The sequence below is a fragment of the Cryptotermes secundus genome, unplaced genomic scaffold, assembly GCF_002891405.2.
Source record: "Cryptotermes secundus unplaced genomic scaffold, Csec_1.0 scaffold1241, whole genome shotgun sequence".
NCBI classification, from domain to species: domain Eukaryota; kingdom Metazoa; phylum Arthropoda; class Insecta; order Blattodea; family Kalotermitidae; genus Cryptotermes; species Cryptotermes secundus.
This window is the reverse complement of record NW_019732000.1, coordinates 3172-27382: the sequence shown is the minus strand read 5'-3', so window position 1 is coordinate 27382 and position 24211 is coordinate 3172. Positions and strand designations below refer to the sequence as shown.

The following is a 24211-nucleotide window of genomic DNA, read 5'->3' as shown; positions in this document are numbered from 1 at the left end:
CTAGACAGTTTTCTAGTAAAAAAGAATTAGATATGCATCATAAATAATAAACTAATTATTTCGTTTTTTTTTCTGCAAATCGAATTCGCATTCCAGGTTGGTTTATTCCGCATAGAAGAAAAGATGATGATTCACACTCCCTAACACTGTATATATAATTTTCTTTGAATAAACCTTATACATGCCGGTCACGGTAGCCGAGCGGTCTAAGGCATGCACTGTCTTCGCTCGCTCGGAAGCCGGGATCGTGGGTTCGAATGCCACTCAGGGCATGGATGTTTGTGGGCGTTTTTCTGTGTTTGTCTACAGATAGAGGCCTTCCGACGAGCTGATCACTCGCCCAAGGAGTCCTACCGTATGTGTAAGATCTAGAAAAACCGAAGTGAACGGAGTTCATGGAGGTAGCCCTAGGATCACTGGGGTTGTAGTGCCAAGGAAAAAAAACCTTATACATAATTTTTTTTTAGTATNAACGAAAATACATACCATCCGTGATCAAAAAAGCAAAAAAAAAAATACAATTATGGAGGAAGAAGAAAAAATTAATTGTTGAAGTATGAGTAATTATACTATTTTCTTTGTGCTTAATACAAATAACAATTTACGATTCCTACTTAAAGCAATTGCTGCTATCTTAGAACTTTGAAAGACAGTTTGAGTCTGAGGCCACTTAAGTGAAGATCGATCGTCGGTAAACACCGACATTATAAATGACGTAAGAAACTGCACAAACGGGAGAAGTAACACGAGTAACGCAGTTTGTACATATCCTACTGTCTAAAGCAGCTTCAGTAAATAACGTGAAACTAAAATTAAGTAGTGGCAATACCCACCACCCATTGGAACGGCCAAAAGTGAGTCAAGAACACTTCATTATAGATAGGTCTATATCTTCTGGAATGGCGGAATTGATTCCACTGCAGAGGTGTCTACAGTAGCAAATGTATCACACGGCAGATGAAAATCAGCACGTAACATCTCCTAATTTCATGGATCTGAGCCCTTTTTTCAGAAGCCGCCAGTTGGGCAGCTACTCAAGAACTTCCCAACATTTTATGGAACCCGAAAGTTCATTACCGTGATCACAAGAGGCCTCCAGTGGTTCTTATCCTGAGCCAGATCAATCGAGCCCATATCACCCCATCCTATTTAAGACCAATTTTCATATTATCAAACCACCTATGTCTTGGTCTTCCTAGTGGTCTTTTCCTTCTGGCTTTCCCACCAATATCCTATATGCATTCCTCCTCTCCCCATTCGTGCTACATGATCTGCTCATCTCATCCTCCTTGACTTGATCATTCTAATTATACTTGGAAAAGAGTAGTTGTGAAGTTCCTCATTATGCAGTTTTCTCCAACCTCCTGTCACTTCATCTCATCTCCAAGTATTCTCCTCAACGCCCTGTCCTCAAGCACCCTCAGTCTATGACCGTCCCTTAATGTGAGAGACCAAGTTTCGCAAAATTATTGTTTTGTATATTCTAATTGTTGCGTTTTTAGACAGAAGACGAGAAGACAAAAAGATCTGCACTGAATGGTAACAAGTATTAGCCGAATTCAAACTCTTCTTAATTTCCTCCTGTATACAAATTTGGTTAGTAGTGGTTAAGGCACTATGCTACAAGTCGGAAGGTCGCGGGTTCAAATACCGACGAGGTCATTGGATTTTTTTCAATTGACCTAATCCTTCTGGCCCTGGGGTTCACTCAGCCTCTAACAGAAATGAGTACCAAGAATTAATTAAATAATATTCTTGGGGAGTAAAGCGCGGCCAGTGCGTAAAGCTGACAACCTTACCGCCATCTTTGAGCCGATTGTCTAGATGATGTGGGACCCTCAACGTCTCACAACCCTATGGGCCTTCATGGTCTGTTACAGGGATAGCTTTACTTTTACTTTACTTTATAAAAGTTTGATTTGTTACTGTCGTTCCCAAATATCTGAACTAAAACTCGAAACTTACCCTAATCTGTTAAGGTGTGTTTATGCTGGCTTTGCATCTAACAAACTCAAATGAAACTAAGTACTTCCTGAGAAGCTAATAGTTTCCCAGCTAGAATCCGAAGGTTCATTACTGTATTCATAACAGTCCACCACCGGACCACATCCTGAGTCGGATGAATCCAATCCTTATCGTGACACCGTCTTTCTCCAAGATTAATTTTAATATTACTGTCCCATCTACGCCTGGTTTTCAAAGTGTCCTCTTTCCTTCGGTCATTCCGAAAAAGACTGTGCATGCATTTGTCGTCTCCTTAATGAGACCACACATCCCGACTATCTCTACCTCCTTGAGCTGAGCCATCTAATATTATTCGGCGAAAAAAAAATTGAAGCTCGCCGTTCCATGTTGCTTCCTCTCAGGTACACATATTCTCATGAGTATCCTGTTCTCAAACAACTTCGGTCCATGTTCTTCCCTTAATGTGAACATCTATACAAACCTAAGGGCAATATTATACTTCTGTGTATTTCGACCTTCATGTTTTCATGGCAAACGACATAATAAAGGATTATGACTTCAAGAATTTAATGTTCTTAACTTCTTCGTTAATGCATGTTATATTTGTTATTGTTTCCAATACCTGAACTGATCCATTTTTAAACAATTTATCTTCATATAGCATACGTTCTAATTTAATCCCGCATCCTGGAAACTTCAATCTTCGTGCTCATAACACCAGATGCTACAGGGGATGGACAAAAATATGGAAACACCCAACAAGAAACACATTACCGTGACTAATATGGTGTAGGCTTGCAGAACTGCTTGCAGTCTCCTTGGAATGGATAAATAGAGGTCCTGTATGATTTGCAAGGGAATCTTGTACCATTCTTCCTGAAAAACATGGTAAGTTCTGTTATCGATGATGGAGGTGGATAGCGCGCACGCAGATTGCTCCCCAAAACAGACCACAAAGGCTCAATAATATTGATATCTGGCGATTGTGGGGGGTCATGGCAGACGTGACACTTCATCTTCGTTCTCAGAAAATCAGTCCTGGACGATGTGAGCTATGTGAACACAGGCATTGTTGGCTTGGTAAATGGCATCACCATTAGGGAACAAAGTTTGCACCATGGGATGGACCTGGTCGCCCAAAATGGTCACAGAGTCGTTGGCAGTGACGTGACCTTGCAGGGTAAAGATGGGTCCTACAGAATACCACGATATGGTTGCCCATACCATGATCGAACCCCCGCCATGTTTCACTCTTGGCAGCAAACAATCTGGATCGTAAGCTTGGGATGGCGTTCTCCAGACGTAAACTCGGCCAGAAGTCGGAAACAATGTGAAGGTGGACTCATCCAACCAAATGACCATCTTCCATTGCTCCCTAGTCCAGGTTTTATGACCACACTGTCCTCTTAGTGGCATTTTGATCACTGATGAGTGGCTTTGGAATTGCAGCTCGTCCAGAAATACCCTGCTTATGGAGGTCCCTTATCGGATGCGGTTTTTTCAGTACTCCCGTATGCGGTCATAATCTTGGATACTGTGCCTCGCGAAACACCAAAACCTCGGCTACCTTGGTTACGGAAGCACCCACCATATGGGCCCCAACAATTTGCCCGCGTTCGAATTCTGTTAGCTCTGACGTGATTCACAAAAAATTGCACAGAACACTGTCTCGACAACAAATGAAGCTTGCAACGTATTGCGGAGGTTGTACAGGTGGTGGTGTTGGGCAGATACGGCAGCGTGTCCTACAAACGTCGCTAAAATTAACACTTCAATTCAGGCATGCATTTCACGAGGCGTTTCCATATTTTTGTCCATCCCCTGTAGTAAACAGAAAGGCGATAGTGTACGATTTGGAGACGGAGGATTAGGTGGGAAAACTGGCCAGAAAACCCATTATGGCATATTATGTCGGACACTGTCCGCCATATGTTTGACATTCTGGGAGCTGGCTCTACTCTTGACTTCGGACTGCTGCTGTCGTACTGGCAGATTTTTACTTCCTATTTTAAAAGTAATTGTGACGGTAGGACTAGAACCCAGGACATTCCTAACATTATGATAGCATTATTTAACTACCAAATACCGGGGCATAATTAGAAAGTTTGCTCTACTCCCGTCTTTAGACGACTCGTTGCTGTGGTGCCTGATGATCCGGCTAACATCCAAACTCAGGATGCCTAAAGCGTTACCGCTACATGACCTAAATCATGTTCTGCTGCTTATGCCCTTTATATTGATTAAGAAATTAATAAAATAATCACTTAAAATCTCAAACAATCAAGCACGCGCAATTAGTGAGGGCTACAACACCGCCTGCTAGTACCACTGCCACAGCTACTACTGAGAAGCTTATGTCCGGCCATTAAAATGAGAATGAGCAATCTGCATTTAGTTGTTGGAACTTTCTTTTTCCACGTCACTTAAGAGAACGTAACTTACGTACAAAAGAAAAACCACCCCACGAGAGAAACAACTATTTACAAAACTGAGAAACTGCTTGGTCTGAATCCTCATGACATATTTTTGATAAAGTTATCACATTGGAATAACTGTAAGGACAAACCATCATTTGAATCCTATCTTAAGAATAAATACCAAATGGTTCAAATTACTATCATCTTAATTCTATAACAGTTTCTAAATTGGCCAAAATAAAACATGGTGTCCCAGAGTGAACAATTTTCGACCCTGTTCTTTCTCCTTTGTGTCAATGACTTACCCAAGGCTATAATACATACAGCTACCTCCATCATGTCTGATGATACCAGTATTCTAATTATGAACTTATGAAACTTAAACCACCCCATGAGAGAAACAACTATTTACAAAACTGAGAAACTACTTGGTCTGATTCCTCATGAAATATTTTTGATAAAGTTATCACATTATGCAATAACTGTAAGGACAAACCATCATTTGAATCCTATCTCAAGAATACATTCATTCATTTATTCACCTTCCATAAATCCTGTCGAGAATACATTCTCATGCAAATGTGGAGATTGTCCTAGTTACAGTCACAACTAAGAATTACAGTTGTCATCCAATAGCATATACATTTGTAATAAAATACTGATAAACATATACAACATAATAAAATAAGTTAATTTTTGTAGTAAAAGTAATAGACAAAAATAGATACCAAATAGTTCAAATTACTATCATCTTAATTCTAAAACAGTTTCTAAATGGGCCAAAATAAAACATGGTGTCCCACAGTGATCAATTTTCGACCCTGTTATTTCTCCTTTATGTCAATGACTTACCCAAGGCTATAAAACATACGGCTACTCCTATCCTGTCTGACGACACTAGTATTTTAATTATGAGCCCAAACACTACTCACTTAAAGAATAATCTTAACATTACTTTTGAACAACTGAATAAGTGGTTTTAAGATAATTTACTTTCTCTTAATTTTGATACAACTCATTTTATTCAATTTAAGAAAAAAACATATACACATCATATGTATGTATAAAATATGGTGATAAACAAATTCCCAATACTTTTAATACAAAATTCCTTGGATTGTTTATTAATTATACTTTATCTTAGAAAACACATACTGAGTCACCTTGCTATGCCATGGGATCAGTTAAACCATCTGTGCCACAGAATATTTTAAAAATGATTTATCATTCCTACCTTCACTCTGTTAAAGACTTATGGAATATTGTTCAGGCATTCCCCAGACAGTGTAAAAACTTTCAGCTTGCAAAAAAATAAACAAAATCATGCTTGGTTGAAGGAGCAAAGATTCTTGTAGGAAGCTGTTCACGAAATTAAAAACTTTGCCCCTTCTATCCCAACATATTCTTTCTCTTAATCTTTTTGTAATCAAAACAACACAGCATGACCTGAACTGGACAACGATATTAAAAAGTCCTATTTTTCAAATAATGGTACCACAACGTGGCATCTTTCTATAAAGAGAAGAAATATAAAGGACACGAACCAAATTGGTTCTAGAGTTTGATAATAAGTTTTTAACAATACTTTGTAAATAGACTAATTATAATAATTAATATACGTTTTAACAAGTTCATGTACATCATAGAAATTGTTACAGGATAATACGAGGGTAATACTGAAAGTCATGAGCAACAATTTTTTGTAAAGTAACATGCTTTATTATTGACAAATCAAATACACCACCTCAATCTACAGACCTTTCTTTATTTTTTCACATAATCGCCACTTCTTTGTAGGGAGTTTGAAAATTTCCCTTCTGTAGGACTCCGTTCCATCCATCCAAAGACACTGATGCACCGCCTTCTGAATTGCCTCCCTTGTCTCAAAATGTTGTCCACGCAGCTGATCCTTCACAAATCCAAAAAGATGGTAGTCGGAGAGTGCCAGATCAGAGCTATAGGAGCAGTGTGGAAGAACTTCCCACCCCATCTTTGCAATTGCTTCCAATGTGACTTTGTGGTCTTCTGTCAATAACCGCGGGACCCAACGAGCACAAACTTTCCTATAGGCCAAGCTTTCAATCATCTCCTGTAGCGCACTGTGCCCTATTCCAAGTTTTCGGGCTATTGTGTCCACAGTCACATGCCTGTCATCTTCAATGATCTCATCCACTCTTTCCTTGTTGTGTTCAGTTGAGGCTGTTCAAGGACGACTGCTCCGAGGCTCATCTTCAATGCTGGTGTTCCCATCTTTAAAATGTTTCGCCCATCCTCGAACACTGCTTGCACCAATGCACACACTTCCATAAGCAAGCTGAATTCAGAAAGCAGTGCGTCAGTGTCTTCGGATGGCTGGAATGGAATTTTACAGAAGGAAACTTTTCAAACTCCCAGAACGCTGGGAGAAATGCGTACAAAGAAGTGGCGATTATGTGGAAAAATAAAGAAAGGTCTGTAGATTGAGGTGGTGTATTTGGTTTGTCAATAATAAAGCATGTTACTTCACAAAAAATTGTTGCTCATGACTTTCAGTAGGACCTACGTATTTTATATCTATGACACTGTAATAGTAGTTTCTGTAAGTACTGATAATGAGCAATGACATTGCAATAGTATAAGGGGCAGTCAAATGAAAACAGGTCACCACGCATAACTCACATGGCGTGGAAGTTGGGAACATTGGAATTTGCTTATGGTACAAAAATCTGGTGGGGACTCGGGAAAGCACAGTGACAACATGTCCTTGCACGCTAGTCATTTGTTTATTGTGCTGTAAGTAAAGTTAGCGCTACCTGTGGTCATCCAACATCAGTAATGGAGGCGGGTAAAGAAGAACAGGGAAGTGTAGTGCGCTTTTTGACTGCTGAAGGAGTAGAAGGAAGAGAAATTCATCCTCACATGTCTGTTGTTTACAGCGAATATAGCATGTCAAGTTCATGTGTGCTGGAGTGGCACAGGAGATTCTGAGAGGGACGTGTGTCACTACAAGATGATGCTCGCCCAGGACAGGCTCATCGTATCATCACTCCTGATGTTATTGCTGCACTGGATGGTCATATCCGGGCAAACCAAGAGATCACTGTGGAAGAAATTAGTCTTTTGATGGGAATAAGTCATGGTTCCATACACGCCACTGTGACAAAACACCTGCTGTACCGCAAAATCTGCGCACAGTGGGTTCCATATCAACTCATGGAGGAACAGAAGACCCAGAGAATGGCTGCATCACTGGGTCACTTGCAATGATACCATGAGGACGAGTATGCTTTTCTGTCCTGTACTGCCACTGGGGACAAATTTTGGTTCCACCATTTTGAACCCAAGAGCAAACGGCAGAGCCAACAGTGGAAACACGTGAATTCTCCCCACCGAAGAAATCCAAAGTCATATACACAAGTTCTGGTAAAGTGATGATGATGATGATGATGATGATGACCTCCGACTGCAAGGTCCCTCTGCTTGTCAAATTTCTTGAGCATGGGGACACAATCAGGGCACAGTGCTATGAAGACACTTTGCAGAAACTGAGATATACCATAAAGTCAAAATACCCTGGAATGCTATCGAACAGCATTATTCTTCTTCATGATAATGCACGCCCCCACACTGCCAACTCTGTAAGGATACGCTACAGAGATTAGGTTGGGAAGTGCTTCAACATCCCCCCTACAGTCCAGATCTCTCCCCATGTGATTTTCACATTTTGGAAACCTGAACAGAGACATTCGTGGGCATTAGTTTGCATCGGACGAGGATGTGGGTGACTGGGTAAAGATGTGATTCCACAGACAGCCCACAGGATTTTTCAAGGATGGGATTGACCATCTTATCTCCCAGTGGATTAAATGTATTAACAGTTCTGGAGATTACTTTTGAGGTAAGAAATGTTCTTTACTATGTTTTGGCTTCTGACCCGTTTTCATTTGACTGGCCCTCACAATTTCCGTATGTATTGATAATGTCCTTCTGAAGATGGTCGTTACGACCAAAACATGTAAAGAATGAAAGATTAAAAAACACAACATTTATCACTCACACTGGATGACATTAACAATCTTTTATACTACTGCTAGTGTGAGGGACTAGGATGAACCATGTCAATATTATTCAGTGTAATTTTTCAACTGATTCATTGGTTGGTCACTAATGTCACTGTTTTGTATTCTTTATCTTTCATTATCTATAAAACAAGACTTTGAATTGCTAATTAAGTCCACATTTATTTTTAAGATATGACTTGTCTTGCATCCAACAGGCTTTCCTACTATAGATTTACAGAATGCAAAATAAATTTGAATTTGAAAAACTACCTTACAAAAGTGAGAAAATACTTGGCCTGAATCCTCATCAGGAAAGGTATATATATAAAAAAGGAAGAAGAAGCTATCCCTGTAACAGGCCATGGAAGCCCACTAGGTTGTGAGATGTCAAGGCTCCCACACCTTCTACACAATCAGCTCTCAGATGGTGGCAAGGTTGTCAAACTTACATGCTTAGCGCCCTATACCCCCAGGAAGATTCCTGGTGCTCATTTCTCTTAGAAGTTGAGTCATTCCAGGAACATAATGCAGCTGGAAGGATTGGGTCAATTGAAAAATCCAATGGCCTCATCAGAAATCTAACTCATGACCTTCTGGCTTGTAGAATAATGCCTCAACTAACTATGCTATCGCCATGTTCCCCATCAGGAAAGGTGAACTCCAAACTGAATGGATATACTTTCCAAATGAGTCATTGCAAATTTGGATACCATACTGGTTATTCATTTAATGTCAATGGACATTGTAGCAGGAAGTTAATCCCCGTATAATAGGCCCATTTGGTACGTACATACCTTGTTCCCCAGTCCTGCTAGTGTTAATGCTAGAACCACATCTCACACTTCTGGATTTGTTAACAGTGACTTCATTGCACTGCACTGAATTGTACCCGCATCAACAAATCTTGTGCTTTTCAAAACTCTTCAATCTTTAAGGAACAGAAAATGTCACTGAGGGCAAAATTGGGTGAGGAGAGTGTCTCATTTGTAGAATACTGCGTTTAGTATATTACCACACAAATTAGGATATGTGAGCATTTGCACTCATTCACTCACTCATGGAGCTGAGCCCTTCTTGAGAAGTAGCCAACTGTGCAGCTACTCATGAACTTCCCAGCATTTTATGGACCCCGAAGGTTCATTACCATGTTCACAAGAGCCTTCCACTGGTCCTTATCCTGAGCCAGATCAATCCAATCCATACAACCCCATTCTATCTCTCTAAGATCCATTTTAATATTGTCCACCCACCTACATCTTGGTCTTCCCAGTGGTCTCTTCCCTTCTGGCTCTCCCACTAATATCCTACATGCATTCCTCTTCTCCCCCATTCGTGCTACATGCCATACACATCTCATCCTCCTTGACTTGATCATTCTATTTATACTTGGAGAAGAGTACAAGTTACAAAGGTCCCCATTATGCAGTTTTCGCCCACCACCTGTCATTTCATCTCTCTTCGGTTCAAATATTCTTCTCGACACCCTGTTCTCAACACCCCCCGTCTATGTTCCTCCCTTAATGTCAGAGACCAAGTTTCACACCCATACAGAACCAGAGGCAAAGTTATATTTTTGTATATTCTAATTTTTATGTCTTTAGACACCAGATGAGAGGACAAAAGGTTCTGGACTGAGTGACAGCAAGCATTACCCGAGTTCAATCTCCCCTTAATTTCCTCCTAAATCAGGTTTTGATTTGTTACTGTCATTCCCAAATATCTGAACTTTGTCACGTTTTCAAAACATTTGTTATCTATCTTTATGTCATGATTTTGCCCTGCATTTTGGCGGCAAGATATCAACATATAGTTAGTTTTCTCTGTTTACTTCTAGACCAATCTCCTTACTAGTGTCAATTACAGTCTATGCGTTTTTCTCTATGGTATCCATATTATCACCCAGTAGATTCACACCATCAACACAGACCCACATCTGATGTGTCCTATTTAATTTCAGTCAGTCATGATAAATTTTCCACCCACTGAATTCTGATTTTTGTGACTGTTATACATCGAACCACACCATGGAGATACCTCAGCACATGTAAACACGTCAGTTAATAGTGTGACCTTGTAGATCTGTTATGGTGCACAATACCCTTGTAAATGAAAACAATAAGCACCACTTTAAGTTTGCTGTACACTTTTTGTGATTCCTTCAGTCATGATAAGAAAAGGTACTTTCATTGTTCTGACCATTGCTTAGTTTTGTGGTCATAACCAAAGATCCATGAATCACAACCTGTTATGACATTGTTGGACTTTTCATCATTTTCTGCACATGAAAACTCATCAGAAGCCACAGAGAAGCAGTTATCTTTCTGCTCCTATATCAGCAGTCAAGGAATGAACTTGCCTGAGACATGCCTCATTCCCAAACCCTTGGTTATGATAGCCTCACATGAGCAACAAGAAATTCCCACATCTTCAGCTATTTTATATTTACTCTGTCTGCTGTCTCATAACCCATCACTGACAAAAAAACTTGCATGGATCTGAACATTTTTAATTAAAATTAAAATGTCAAGGTCACATGTATTTTTATTGCTAGTGGGGTGGGACTACGAGTAAGTCCCTTGTCCTGCAACCACTTCTGGCCTATTGTACGAGCCCCAGATGATAGGTGAGGGTGATTGTGGAGCAATTGGTGGAATCAAGATTGGCAGTGGAAACCGAAGTACTCAGAGAAAACCTGCCCCAGCGCCACTTTGTCCACCACAAATCCCACTTGACCACACCAGGGATCGAACCTGGGCCACCGCAGTGGAAAGCCACCGACTAACCACTTGACCCATCGCGCAGCCTATGGTCACATGTAAATGTGTCCTGAAATATTAAAAGCAGCATATCAAATGAGAGTACCACATGAGCACTATCAATAAGTACCACAATTAGCTCCTTGTCTTAATTAGGACCACAGTTATAAGCATTTTAGTGAATCAGAGCATAGGAAGAATTAAGGAAAACTTGCCACTCCAAAATGTAATATTAACTGACACAAGATGGTAAAACTTCACTTATCAGTTACTCTTCAGACTCTGCAGGCTTAAAAAATTTCACTAAAATCTGAAGTGATATCAACTGCTCTGGTGAGATGGAATGGGCAAGATCAGTAGTCAGTTTCATGTCCCAGCCATGTATCACATTTAGGAAGTATAAATCTGTTCCTGTGCTTAACTAAGCCCCATGCCATGTGGACGTATGGGAGTGTGGATGTATAGATCCACGTTTTCTTAACCTCTGTAATAGTTGGAGGTGAGTGGTCAGCTTCACGACAAGCTGCTTAACCACCAGGAAAATTACAAACTGTATATGCAAAAACTTTTCCCAAAGTAAAATCACTCAGATGTTTACCTATTATTTAAGTTCCACTGGTACCTGGATGATGGAACTGCTTAAAGGAAAGAATGCATTTAAAGTTTTCACGAGGCATCACAAGTAATTACCATTCTCATCTCTTACCTGTTCCTTTTACAAGGGTATCCCATCATAAACTAACTTGTGCCTCTAAACCTCTTAACATTTTTGTTTTTCATAATTAATTTCAAGGTGATTAATTTTTCCTTTGAATATTCTTTCCTGATGAGAAGTTTTCCACATCTCAGATTATTGTTAATTGTTGTTAATCTCATAGTTCAGATTCTGCACTGATTGCAATTAAACTTGCTCTTGCTTCATCTGAATGACTCACTCTTCCTCAAGCGATGGTTTATTCCACTGTAAGAAAAGAGAAATGTATACAGGGTTTTGGTGGGAAATCCAGAAGGAAAGAGACCACTTGGGAAACCTACACACATATGGGATAATACTAAACTGGATCTTAGAAAAATAGGATGGGGAGCAGTTTGAACTGGATTAATGTGGCTCAGAACAAAGACCATAGGCGGGCTCTCATTAACAAAATAATAAACTTTTAGGTTCCGGAAAATTCTTGAGTACAGGAGCGACTGCTGGCTTTGTGTTGCCTCCACTGAGTTAGTTTACTTAACTCCAAATGCTTTAAGATTTTCTTTCACTGAAACTTCAGCATTTTCTCCAAAATATTAACACATACTGTCTTGCAAAACCACATATCTCTTTGATATTTTAAACTCTTACTGTTTCACCTCCATCTAGTATAAATGTAAAGATTAGTGGTCCCCCATACATCTTCATGATGTGGTACTTAAGTAAAGGACTTCACCTTTACAGTTTTTAATACTTTTGTGTTATTAGATATCATTATATGGAAGGAATTTCTCACCCTTCTTTTTAGTACTGCAGCCACTCTATAAGAACTAAAATTCAATTATATTTGACTGTAATCTTTCAACAAATACAAATAACCCAGACACACTGATTATATATATGGTGATCACTGAATATAACAATTTGGAAATGAAAACACAGCATCTATCTTAATTGATCATCTCAGAAACTGTAATAATTTCTGAAAGAGCATAACAAATATAAAATGAATGTTTTATTTTTCCTTACAACATCTGTTCAAAATATTTTTCTTTCAGTTGATACTTATAAAGGACAGATTCTATGAAGAACTAGAACATGTATTTGATAAATTCCTGAAGTACCCTATGAAAATTTTGTTAGGAGATTTCAATGCCAAAGTAGGGAGGGAAAACATTTTCAAACCAACAAATGGGAATGAGAGTTTGCATGAAATTAGTAATGATAATGGAGTTAGAGTTGTAAACTTTGCCACATCAAAAAATCTTACTGTCAAAAGTACATGTTCCCACATCGTAACATCCATAAATTTACTTGGACATCTCCTGATGGGAAGATACAAAATCAAATAGACAATATTTTGATAGATGGGAGACAGCACTCAAGTATACTTGATGTCTGATAATTCTGGGCAGCACACTGTGATACTGACTACTACCTGGTGGTGGCAAAGGTTAGGGAAAGACTGGCAGTGAGCAAACAAACAACAGACAGAGTTCATATGGAGAGGTTCAATCTCAAGAAATTAAACGAGATAGAGGGTATAGAGCAGTACTGTGTTGAAATCTCCAATAGGTTCACGGATTTGGAAAACTTGAAAATTGAAGTGGATGTTAATAAAGCTTGGTAAGCTGTTAGAGAGAATATAAAAATGTCTGCCAACAAGAGTCTAGGTTATTATGAAACGAAAAAGCATAAGCCATGGTTCAATGAAGGATGCTCAAAATTGTTAGATCAAAGAAAGCAGGCCAAATTGCAATGGTTACAGGATCCAAGCGAGTTAAATGGGGATAATCTTAACAATATAAGACGTGAAACCAGCAGGCATTTCAGGAACAAAAAGAGGGAATATCTGAAAGACAAAATTGATGAGCTTGCACAGAAACAGTAAGAACAAGAACATTACAGACCTGTATGGAGGAATAAATGACTTTAAGAGGGGTTACCAGCCTAGCAGCAACTTAGTGAAGGATGAGAATGGTGATCTGCTTGCAGATTCCCACAACATTTTGAATAGGTGGAGGAATACTTCTCTCAGTTATTGAATGTACATAGGGTCAGTGATGTTAGGCAGACAGAAATCCATACAGCTGAGCCGTTATTACCTGATCCTAGCCCTTTTGAGGTTGAAAGTGCTATTGCAAAATTGANAAAGCCTATGATTCAGTTAGGAGGGAAGTATTGTACAATATTCTAATAGAGATTGGGATACCCATGAAACTAGTTAGGTTGATTAAAATGTGTTTAAACGAAACGTATTGTAAAATCCATATACATAAATATTTGTCAGATAATTTCCCTAGCCAGAATGATCTAAAAAGGAGATATCCAGGAAAACCAGGTGCGACTGAAATTGAATAGGACACATCAGCTGTTGGTCCATACTGATGATGTGAATCTACTGGGTGATAATATAGATACAATAAAGAGAAACACACAACCTTTAATTGACGCTAGTAAGGAGGCTGGTCTAGAGTAAACACAGACAAAACTAGGTTTTTGTCACAAAATGCAGGGCAATATCATGACATATAGGTAGGTAACAGATGTTTTGAAAATGGAGCGCAGTTCAGATATTTGGGAACAATGATATAACAAATCAAAACCTGATTCAGGAGGAAATTAAGAGGAGATTGAACTCGGGTAATGCTTGCTACCATTCAGTGCAGATCCTTTTGTTTTCTCATCTGCTGTCCAAAAATATAAAAATTAGAATATACAAAACTATAATTTTGCCTGTGGTTCTGTATGGGTGTGAAACTTGGTCTCTAACATTAAGGGAGGAACATACACTGAGGGTGTTGAGGAGAATATTTGGACCGAAGAGAGATGAAGTGACAGGAGGTTGGAGAAAACTGCATAATGAGGAGCTTCATAACTTGTACTCTTCTCCAAGTATAATTAGAATGATCAAATCAAGGAGGATGAGGTGGGCAGATCATGTAGCACGAATGGGGGAGATGAGGAATGCATATAGAATATTGGTGGGAAAGCCAGAAGGAAAGAGACCAAGGCATAGGTGGGTCGACAATATTAGAATTGATCTTAGAGAGATAGGATGGGATGGTATGGATTGGATAGATCTGGTTCAGGATAGGGACCAGTGGACGGCTCTTGTGAACATGGTAATGAACCTTCGGGTTCCATGAAATGCTGGGAAATTCTTGAGAAGCTATAGAATTGGCGGCTCCTCCAGAAGGGCACAGCTCCATGAGTAGGTAAGTAAGTAAATAAATTACTTAGCAAGTTACAAAGGAGATATATGCATAAACGCATGTAGGTCTCTGAGTAAAGTGGCATTATTCATATGAAAACTGAAATGGTTTAAGGACTGTTTGTAAAATTCTCCAATAGTAAATTTAATATAATTCTTTCAGTGATTCACAAATTGTTTCATGTACACTGACAGAGATGAACAGTTGATCTAAGTGACCTTAACAGGCACCCAGTAAAATTGTGAGTACACATAAAAAGGTGTGCAAAGAATCCACAAGTAAAACAACATGCAAACCAGATGCTCCACATATGGATAATCAAAAGTATACTGTACTAATGTTAAGTAAACTCTTTAACTACAAGCACTTTGAACACATCTTTTGTATCAACTTTTGCACTGGAAACTAACAAAAATGTTGTGTGATACACTGGACACATTCAAACTTAAGATCCTTCAGGTATCTGTTAAGAATACTCTGGATCAACAGTCCATATTCTACAAACAGGATCGACAATATGAATAATGAATTTGGAAAGATGTGAAAGGTAGCAGTTGTTGCCTATTTTGAAGTTCTATCCCAATATTTTCCTGCAGGGATAAGGAAAGCCATGAACACCCATGTTCGGAAGAGCAGGACTCCAAACCAACATTCAAAATGAACTCTTTCAAATGTGAAGTATGAGTGGCATTGATTATAACTTAACATATAAACACATTCTTCATAAAAACTGTTGCCTACATGTCCAACTGCATCACCCACTTGACACAAAAATTCAAATTAATCTCACACCATTGACCTCTTATGACATCCTCTTTTCACAAAGCCTTAAATATCAATTTTCACTCATGTTCTAAAATGACAGCTTCTGATGATTAACAATCGCATTTCAATGGAAAAATGCAACATCACTCACAAATGAAAGGTTCACTTCCATGTCTTCCATCAGATGAAATTTAAACCTTGCTAATTATCTTGCAACCATTTCAATGAACCTGTCCTACATAGACACCTGATGTTCCACATTAGAAATCTCATGCTCTTTTCCCACTGCTTAGGTTGTACTACAAAACCTGCCTAATTCTAATGCACTGTGACAGACTTTAAGCCAGTTTCTTGGAATGATATGCATTAAATCAGTCACAAGGCTGAAGCCAAGAAAATCAAAATCACTACACACACTCTGGCATGTGTGCACTCACTCACTCATTTGGACATGCATGCATGCGCTCGCGCACGCGCGTGCGCGCACACACACACACACACAACACACAAGACATAGTTCATCAAGTGGTACACAGTCCTCTGTCCAATCTTCTTTGATATTCTTAAAAAGGAATGGGAAGCATAATCAATACCAGAAATCATGAAGTGTCCATGTGCATTCTGAATGCTCCTACCAACCTCTTTATAAATAGATTCCATGCACAAAGTTTATACTGCTCCCCACTAAATTTATTACACATACAATTAAAGATTCACATTTTCACCATATTTTAATTGTTGACTTAGAAACGATATTTAACACAGAATGTGTAGGTAGGTGTGTTATCTATGTCCATACCAAATTTCAAATGTTTAATGCTAGTGGATCATTAGTTACTGCTATCAAAGAGCAAAATTAATTAGATTTCATACAGCTGCCACTTAGTTTTCAAATTCACAAAGAAACTTCCTCAAAAAATAGTTGCACACCTTTCAATTGCAAGACCTTATATGAAGTGGCACTCCCCTTAAAAGTCTGTGCCTCCATGGTAAGGTTCAATGATACTGAAAAGTATAAATTTAATGTAGCCTCTGATAGCATGATACCAATCATAAATTTAATTGAAATCCATCCTGCAGTTCTCGAGTTGAAACAGGCATGCAGACGTAACCAGACCTATATGCATTCATTTTAAGAACACTGTACAAAGAACATACACTGGCTAGATAAAAAGTAGTGGCAAAGCCTCTATAGTTCTGAAATGACTTTATTACCTGAGGTAAACACACTTACATTCCTTCAATATAATTGCCCCCCATGTGTACCACCTTCTGCCAAATTTGTGAAAGCTGTCATACAACATCAGCGCGCCCACTTCTGTTGATGTCCGGCAGTGATGGCCCTATAGCACGAATAATCTCCTCTCTTGTGTTGTAATGTGTCCGTTGCAATGGTTCTTTCATTTTGACAGAGATCATAATCACACGGACTCATATCGGGTGAGTATGGCAGATGCAGTATCTCCCATCGCCAGCAGCGAAGGAGATCCTTGAAAGCATCAACAGTATGGCCCTTGTGTTGTCATGAAGGATGATGGGGTTCGTTGCCAAAAAGTGTCGTCACTTTCTCCTGAGTGCTGGACAAAGATGATTATGCAGGAAATTGCAGTAGTATGTAACGTTTACTGTCTGTCGTTGAGGTACAGTGTGGTGCAGTATCACTCCATCAATGTCATATGCCACAATGAACATTGGCCTCACATTACTCTGTGTAGGGAGCATTTTCTTTGGACGAGGAGAGTCAGGATGCTTAAATTTATTTGATTGTCACTTCAAGTGCAGTTCGTACGAGCGAGCCCAAGTTTCGTCCAGAGTGATGATCCCTCCAAGTAAGTCGTCACCTTCCTTCTGGTTCTGGTCCAACAAGTCCTGTGCAATTGCATGACATCACTGTTGCACCTCGGACATTGTATGGGGTACCCAATGCACTGCAATTTTGGGGTATCCAAGAATATCATGCAAAATGTGGAGCACAGTTTTGTGACATATGCCTACCTCAGCAGTAACTCCCAGCCAGCTCACTGACAATTGACATCCAGCAAAGAAGCAAGAAGCTGAATTGTGTGGTTGTCAACATGGGGTCATCCTGAACGACGGCTGTACTGAATGGCATCCCTTCCTTCACGGAACAATTTCACCCATCGTGCCACTGTGCGATATGGCAAAGTAGCATCACCACATGCTTCTTGCAGTCCCTGATAACATTTTTGTGCACTACGACCTCGTGCAACTTCAATTTTTATCCAGAAGCATTTCTTGAACTGGGGTCCTGCACTTCAAGACGATCCACAATGCAACTCAATGAAACACAACCAGAGCCACTCATTGCACTACTTCAACTGAACTTCTGCTATCAGCTACAGATGGCACTAGTGCCACCTGACGCACATCTTTCATGTTACAGCAGTGTTCCCACTACTTTCTATCCAAACCTTGTATAAAAATGGTGGCTGGTAGAAGGCAGATGTTCAGTTCCTTTGTAATCTCACAAGTTAGTACCACCAACTACAAGAGCCCATCACCACACTGGAGGACCACACCTTGCTGCACATCTGCAAATTTTAATATCTTCCATACATAGAATCCGCCTGCTACATCTCCAACCTGAGAATGTGTCCCATCTTTGCAACAAATGACTTTATTTATATAACTATCATAATGAATATCATTTCCCTTAAATAAACAGAGAGATCAAATAAGACATGACTTAGTAAAGGCTCATTTCTGCTTCTAAAGCAACATAATCCCAGAAGTCTTTTCCTGCAGCTGAGAAAATTCATTACTTTGAAATCACAGATAAGGCTGATTACATTACTTTAGAGAGGACTGAGTAACTCTTCATCATATTTTAGCCATCATTCCTGTCAGGCAGAAAAAAATTATTTGAGTCCACATGTAAGATTGTCTACTACTCTAAACTCTTAAAACAGAGAGCATTAATTCTTCTTGCACTGAAGCTTCTCAAAAACACATATATTCTATGACCTCAAATATTTCTTCAAAGGCAAATCATACACTTCACTACCACATCAGCCCTTACTTCAAGGCACACATTATATCATACCTAACACCCCCAGGCACCCACCAAAAGACTAAATTAATATACAGCACAAAACTTTAATTTGGCCTGATTGGGAGATTATACACAAAAGAGGAAAAGTGTAACATAAGAGAGTGAAGGGCCAAAATTATATAACAAGACAAACTTTTACAAATGTTCAACGAAGTGTAACATTAAATGTACACAGTGTGATGTGCACTATAAACTTACTACATGTTACCACATAAAAATTCATAGTTAACATAATTTACTGTTTTCTTTTATACTTTTCCACTTTTTATATATTACTTTAAATCTTTGCACTTGCAGTATGGGATTCTGTTTTGTGCATTCCACTTAATAATGGCTGTTAATAGTTGACATATGTCACATGTACAGAACTATAAGGCTTATTTTGGACTTCATCCATCGTCTGGTATATATAAGACAAAAAACCACAAGATTTCGGACCAGAGATTGACACTAGCTCTTTCTAACGGGCCCAACTGAGTAGGTCTATCCTGCCCCATCCACCTGAGGATGGAGACAGATCCAGTCTCCGAAACATTGTGGTTTTTTGTCTTATATGTACCAGATGATGGATGAAGTCCAAAATAAGCCTTACGGTTCTGTACAGCATACACCATCGTCAGAATCCTTTCAAGTCTATATGTCACGTGCTTAGAAATAAAAAACAAGTTGTTTTAGTACAAATTTGTTTGATGATTGATCTCAAGCCTAGAATCCTTAAATAAGCTAATAAGCAATAAAATACAAGTTTCGGTTGATGCATAGATGTGGCTGCTACTCAACACACTGATTTCCCATTAAATTAGGCCATTCCATGTCATTTAGCTCTACTCTTTCCAATTCCTTCATGCCACACTCAACAAAACCAACACACATCGAAAATCTCAACATAGTACACCAGGTGGGTTCACTATGCAGTCCCTGATCAATTTGTTACCTTAGGTAGGTGGATAAAGCATTGAAAAGGGTGTGACTCCACTCACACTGCCTTACTTGACCCACTCGTCACATTATGCCTAGCACTGAACACAGAATGGAACCTTACTCCTTCTGTTTATGGATACAAAGGTTACTAGTTTTAAATTAACAAACTACTGTTCCTGCAGGAGGGGACAAGGTATGCTGCTGACAGGTTAAGTTGCATTATTTTAGTTCACAGTCTTCACTTCATGGCAGTATGATCACAATTACTCTGCTAGTGAACTGGGTTTATAGGGTAAACTTCTGGCAGCGGAGGAAACATAATATAAGGAAAACCCAAAATTTTTAATCCACAAGTATTATTTACAGGCCTATACTACAAGCTGCAGCTACACACTTTCAGTCTTAGTGTTAGCAATTACTGTTAGAACAACATGTACAGCTTGCCTGGGCTTTATTTGCTGCAAGTATATCGGGCACAACACAGACATAAGAGAACGGTGTCTCTGGCCATACGAGTAAATCGTTATTTATGAGCCAAGTGCTGTTCATAATATGTTGTTCTATTTCTAAACAAAATTTGTTAAAAGAATTGCAAAATGGTAACAGCAAAAAAAGAGAGAAGCCTCCACAGGCTGTGGAGGCCCATAAGGTTGTGAGATGTTGAGGCTCCAAAATTTTCTAGACAGTCAGTTGACAGAGGTTGTCAGCCTTATGCGCTGACCGCCCTTTACCCCCGGGGAAATTTCTTGTACTCATTTCTGTCAGAGGCTATGTCAACTCCCAGGGCCATGGTCCACTGAAAAATCCAATGACCTAATCGGGAATTGAACCTCTGACCTTCCAGCTTGTAGCTGTGCTACCATGTGCCCCTTACTGCAAAATGGTAGAAGATTTAGATGTATTGATTTAAGCAATATAAAACAAAATATTATAGGAAATTACCTGAACACACGCCATAAAAGGATAAATGTTTAAATTACTAACAAAAATTCTGTAATACATTTTATGATGCCTGACAAGTTGTAATGGGTACTCATAATAAACATCCAGTCAGTGACAGACTGAAGTTTTATAGGGGTATGAAAAAATCAGCAACTTTGATCCCTTATATATTTATTACCTCATAGCACCACATATTATTGCTGCTACTGCAAAAAAAAATTGCATAAGATTATGATTGATTGATTGATTTCGTCACTGTAGATCATTGTACATGATATAGGACAAGTCAAGTTAATTCTGAATATTAACAATTTAATATATGAGTAAGATTAAAATTACAATAGTTACAATTGTTTACAGTTGATTACAATTTAGAATTAGTTAGATATTCTTATTTGTGGAGAATTTGATGGAATGAAGATGCTAAAGTATGCTAAAGTAAGAGAAGTTTTGAGTACAATGGAAGATCACAACATCTACATTTTTATATAAAGATAAAATGTGCCTGAAAAATCGTCTTACATCCGTAAGGCATAGAGGGTCAAAATTCCTATCTCTCTGAACAAATTCTTACACATTCTCTGGGAAGGCTAGGAAAAAGAGGTGGCATAAGAGAAGACAAATTCATCTATAACAGTGCTTTGAAACATCATCAAAGAGTAAAAAACAAATTATAAACAAAAAATGTTCCCTTTCCCAAACTAGATAATCCATATCTCATAAAAATACTGTCTGCTTATAAGCAACTTTTGTAACATATCCTTGACCTGGTTGGAACAATGAACCTTCCATAAAATTGTAGATCTCTCTACCTTCACCCTATCATAGACAATAAAAGAAATTATTCTTATGTCAGTAAATGTCAATATGCCATAGTATCCAACTTTAGAGATGACATACCTTTAAGAAGTGGGAGCGGCTGCAATTCCAAATCGGCGGAATTCCTGTATCTTGATGAACCCTGCGACTTCTTGGTTTTCTTCTTCAGAGAGCGCTTCGCAAACGGATCTATTCTATCCACAAAGGCAGCCGAAGACATGTTGTCTCTGATGTGTACGTTACTGTAACAATCTTGCACCTTTCATGAACTTGGTTACTGGAAGTTGCCTTCAGATTCCACACTAGGCATTAACTCACACATCACCGATTATTGCACAAAAAGCCGAAATTTAGAATACCCCCTAAAGTTAAAGCACGCCTTAAAATAAAGACACCACTGTTTTCCAAACCACAACAAAACACTGTAAATTCTGCTTATACTGTTCACAAAATAATTATGTAGAATTCACTGTGTTGCTTTATAACATTTATCCCAAAACTGTGTAAACTGTCGATTAAAATCCATACCGATTGAACTTGACAGCTCCTATGTTGCACGCCCAACTCAACTCAACTCAATACTGTGCCCAGGCTTATCGCCTGCCGGTTTCAAGATTACTGAACACAACACGAATTCGAATCCGCAAGCAAATTGCTGCAAATTAATATTTCCTACAAGCAAAGCATGGCAGACCATCCCACTTCTATTTGCTGCGGAACTTCACGCCCGTTTTCAATCATCCAGAGCTCAGATGACTCCCAAGATCAGGAAATGAGAGATGCACAAACAGCTCTCCACCGCCATCATCTGCTGATTTTCTACCACCTCCTTCATTTTCGTAACAAACAAATATTTTGCCTAAACACAGAATACAAATGGCACATACCTAAATTCTAAATAACTGCATTAAAACAAACTTTCAATTACACCAAAAATGTATAAAATATCACTTTTTTCATAAGTTCATTAATATTGGAAATTAACCCGTCACTGGTACCTTGTGCTGAAAATAGTAATCTAGATATCTCGCAATGTACGAGAAGAAACAAACTAAACGTTCCTTATCAGTACTACCTGAAGATGGCATACCAATACAATGCGAATGAGTCATATTGTAAACTACAATACATGTATATATGATTCTGCACTGGTTATATAGATTACTTTCAGTACGATTTTTGTTATATATGTTTTAAAATATATTATCGACGAAAACGAATGATCACATTTCCAATCATTAAAACCTAACTTGAAATAAATCGAAAGTATAGTATGACATCCAAAGATATAGTAAAATCGGATCATACCCGAAAGTAATACATGGAGTAAGTTGAGTTTATCGTTCTACTTTTTCCCGATGAATTACTGTTACTAAATATACCTACCAAAAATGTCTACAATTGAGGGACAACAAAATTGAAAATATGTATTCAGAAACTCCGTATTATACCTTCCCGCTTTCTTCATTTTGGTCACAATAACGACACAAGTAAAATATTACCAGAAACAAAATTTCACACACACACAAACAAAAAAGCAACAGAAAGAGAGAGAGATTAATTTAGGCTTCAAATCTTTACGTGAACTCTTCCCACGTACTCGTGTTTATTCACCTATCATAAGCAGTATTCCATGTTAAAGACTGTTCTGCATCACATCTATGAGAAATTCCCGAGGCCACGTGCTTTCATACGCAAACAAATAAGTAACATCTTCCTTGGGTTAGTAGAATTTCCCATTGTAATTAATTATATGCTAACAGGATAATGGAAAAATACACTCATTGTCTGATTTTACATAATTTGCATGTTTAGCTATATATATGTAGCAGCGTTGNGAGTTCATCTCAGAAGGACAGTTAAACAAATAAGATTCTCCTTGATAAATAGATTTAAGTGTAAATAAAATGACTATTAATTAGATGAAGTTTTTAATATGATTCAGCCTATAAAGGGAATGGAAGTCTTAAAAGAGATTGCACTCCAAATTATTTAATCGTTATCTAAATTGAATTTTATCTTTTGTGGATTATTTTGATATAATAGGTTTAAGTTGAAGAATATGACGGTGGTAGTTAAGTTATAGTAAGATGACCTTGTGTTTTATAATGGAAGGTAGTCATAAATTTGATTGTACCTAATATATTTTAATTATTCCAAGAGTGTTATTTTAATTGTAATTGAATATTATGTTATGTGATATATGATTACGTTCAATCGATTGGGCAGGAGGCCAATTATGCTGGAAAAGTTGTATATGTATGTGATTTCTTTCAGAGATGCAATTTGTAAGTGTGATGGATGGTAAATAAAATTATTATTAGTCTTATCGTTATTAATATTATTATTATTATTATTATCATCATCATCCCTAGGGCCATTCACATAACATTTTACTTTCTTTAATATCAGACACATATGCTTCATTATGAAGAAAACGAAGCACAGATTTTATTTGACAGCAGTGTCAATCCGAAGAAAGTGATGTTTGGAAGGCAAGGGGACGAACTACCACGCTTTGTCATATGACTTAATGTAACTGTAACCCTTGTTTGTCAGTTCAACTAATAGATTTAGAAAAGCCATACTGTTGACCTGAATTACTTT

The 24211-nt window shown here is 38.4% G+C and overlaps 1 protein-coding gene across 1 annotated transcript in view; it reads right to left on the bottom strand.

Moving 5' to 3' along the window:
- Nucleotides 1-22654, bottom strand: part of LOC111867522 (serine/threonine-protein phosphatase 2A 56 kDa regulatory subunit epsilon isoform) — a 219883-nt gene extending 197229 nt beyond the window's left edge. Inside the window, exon 1 of the mRNA XM_023857485.2 lies at nucleotides 21686-22654. Coding sequence (XP_023713253.1) covers nucleotides 21686-21824 — 139 coding nt within the window. The 5' untranslated portion in view covers nucleotides 21825-22654. The remainder of the gene's footprint in view (nucleotides 1-21685) is intronic.
- Between the last annotated feature and the right edge of the window lie 1557 nt (nucleotides 22655-24211).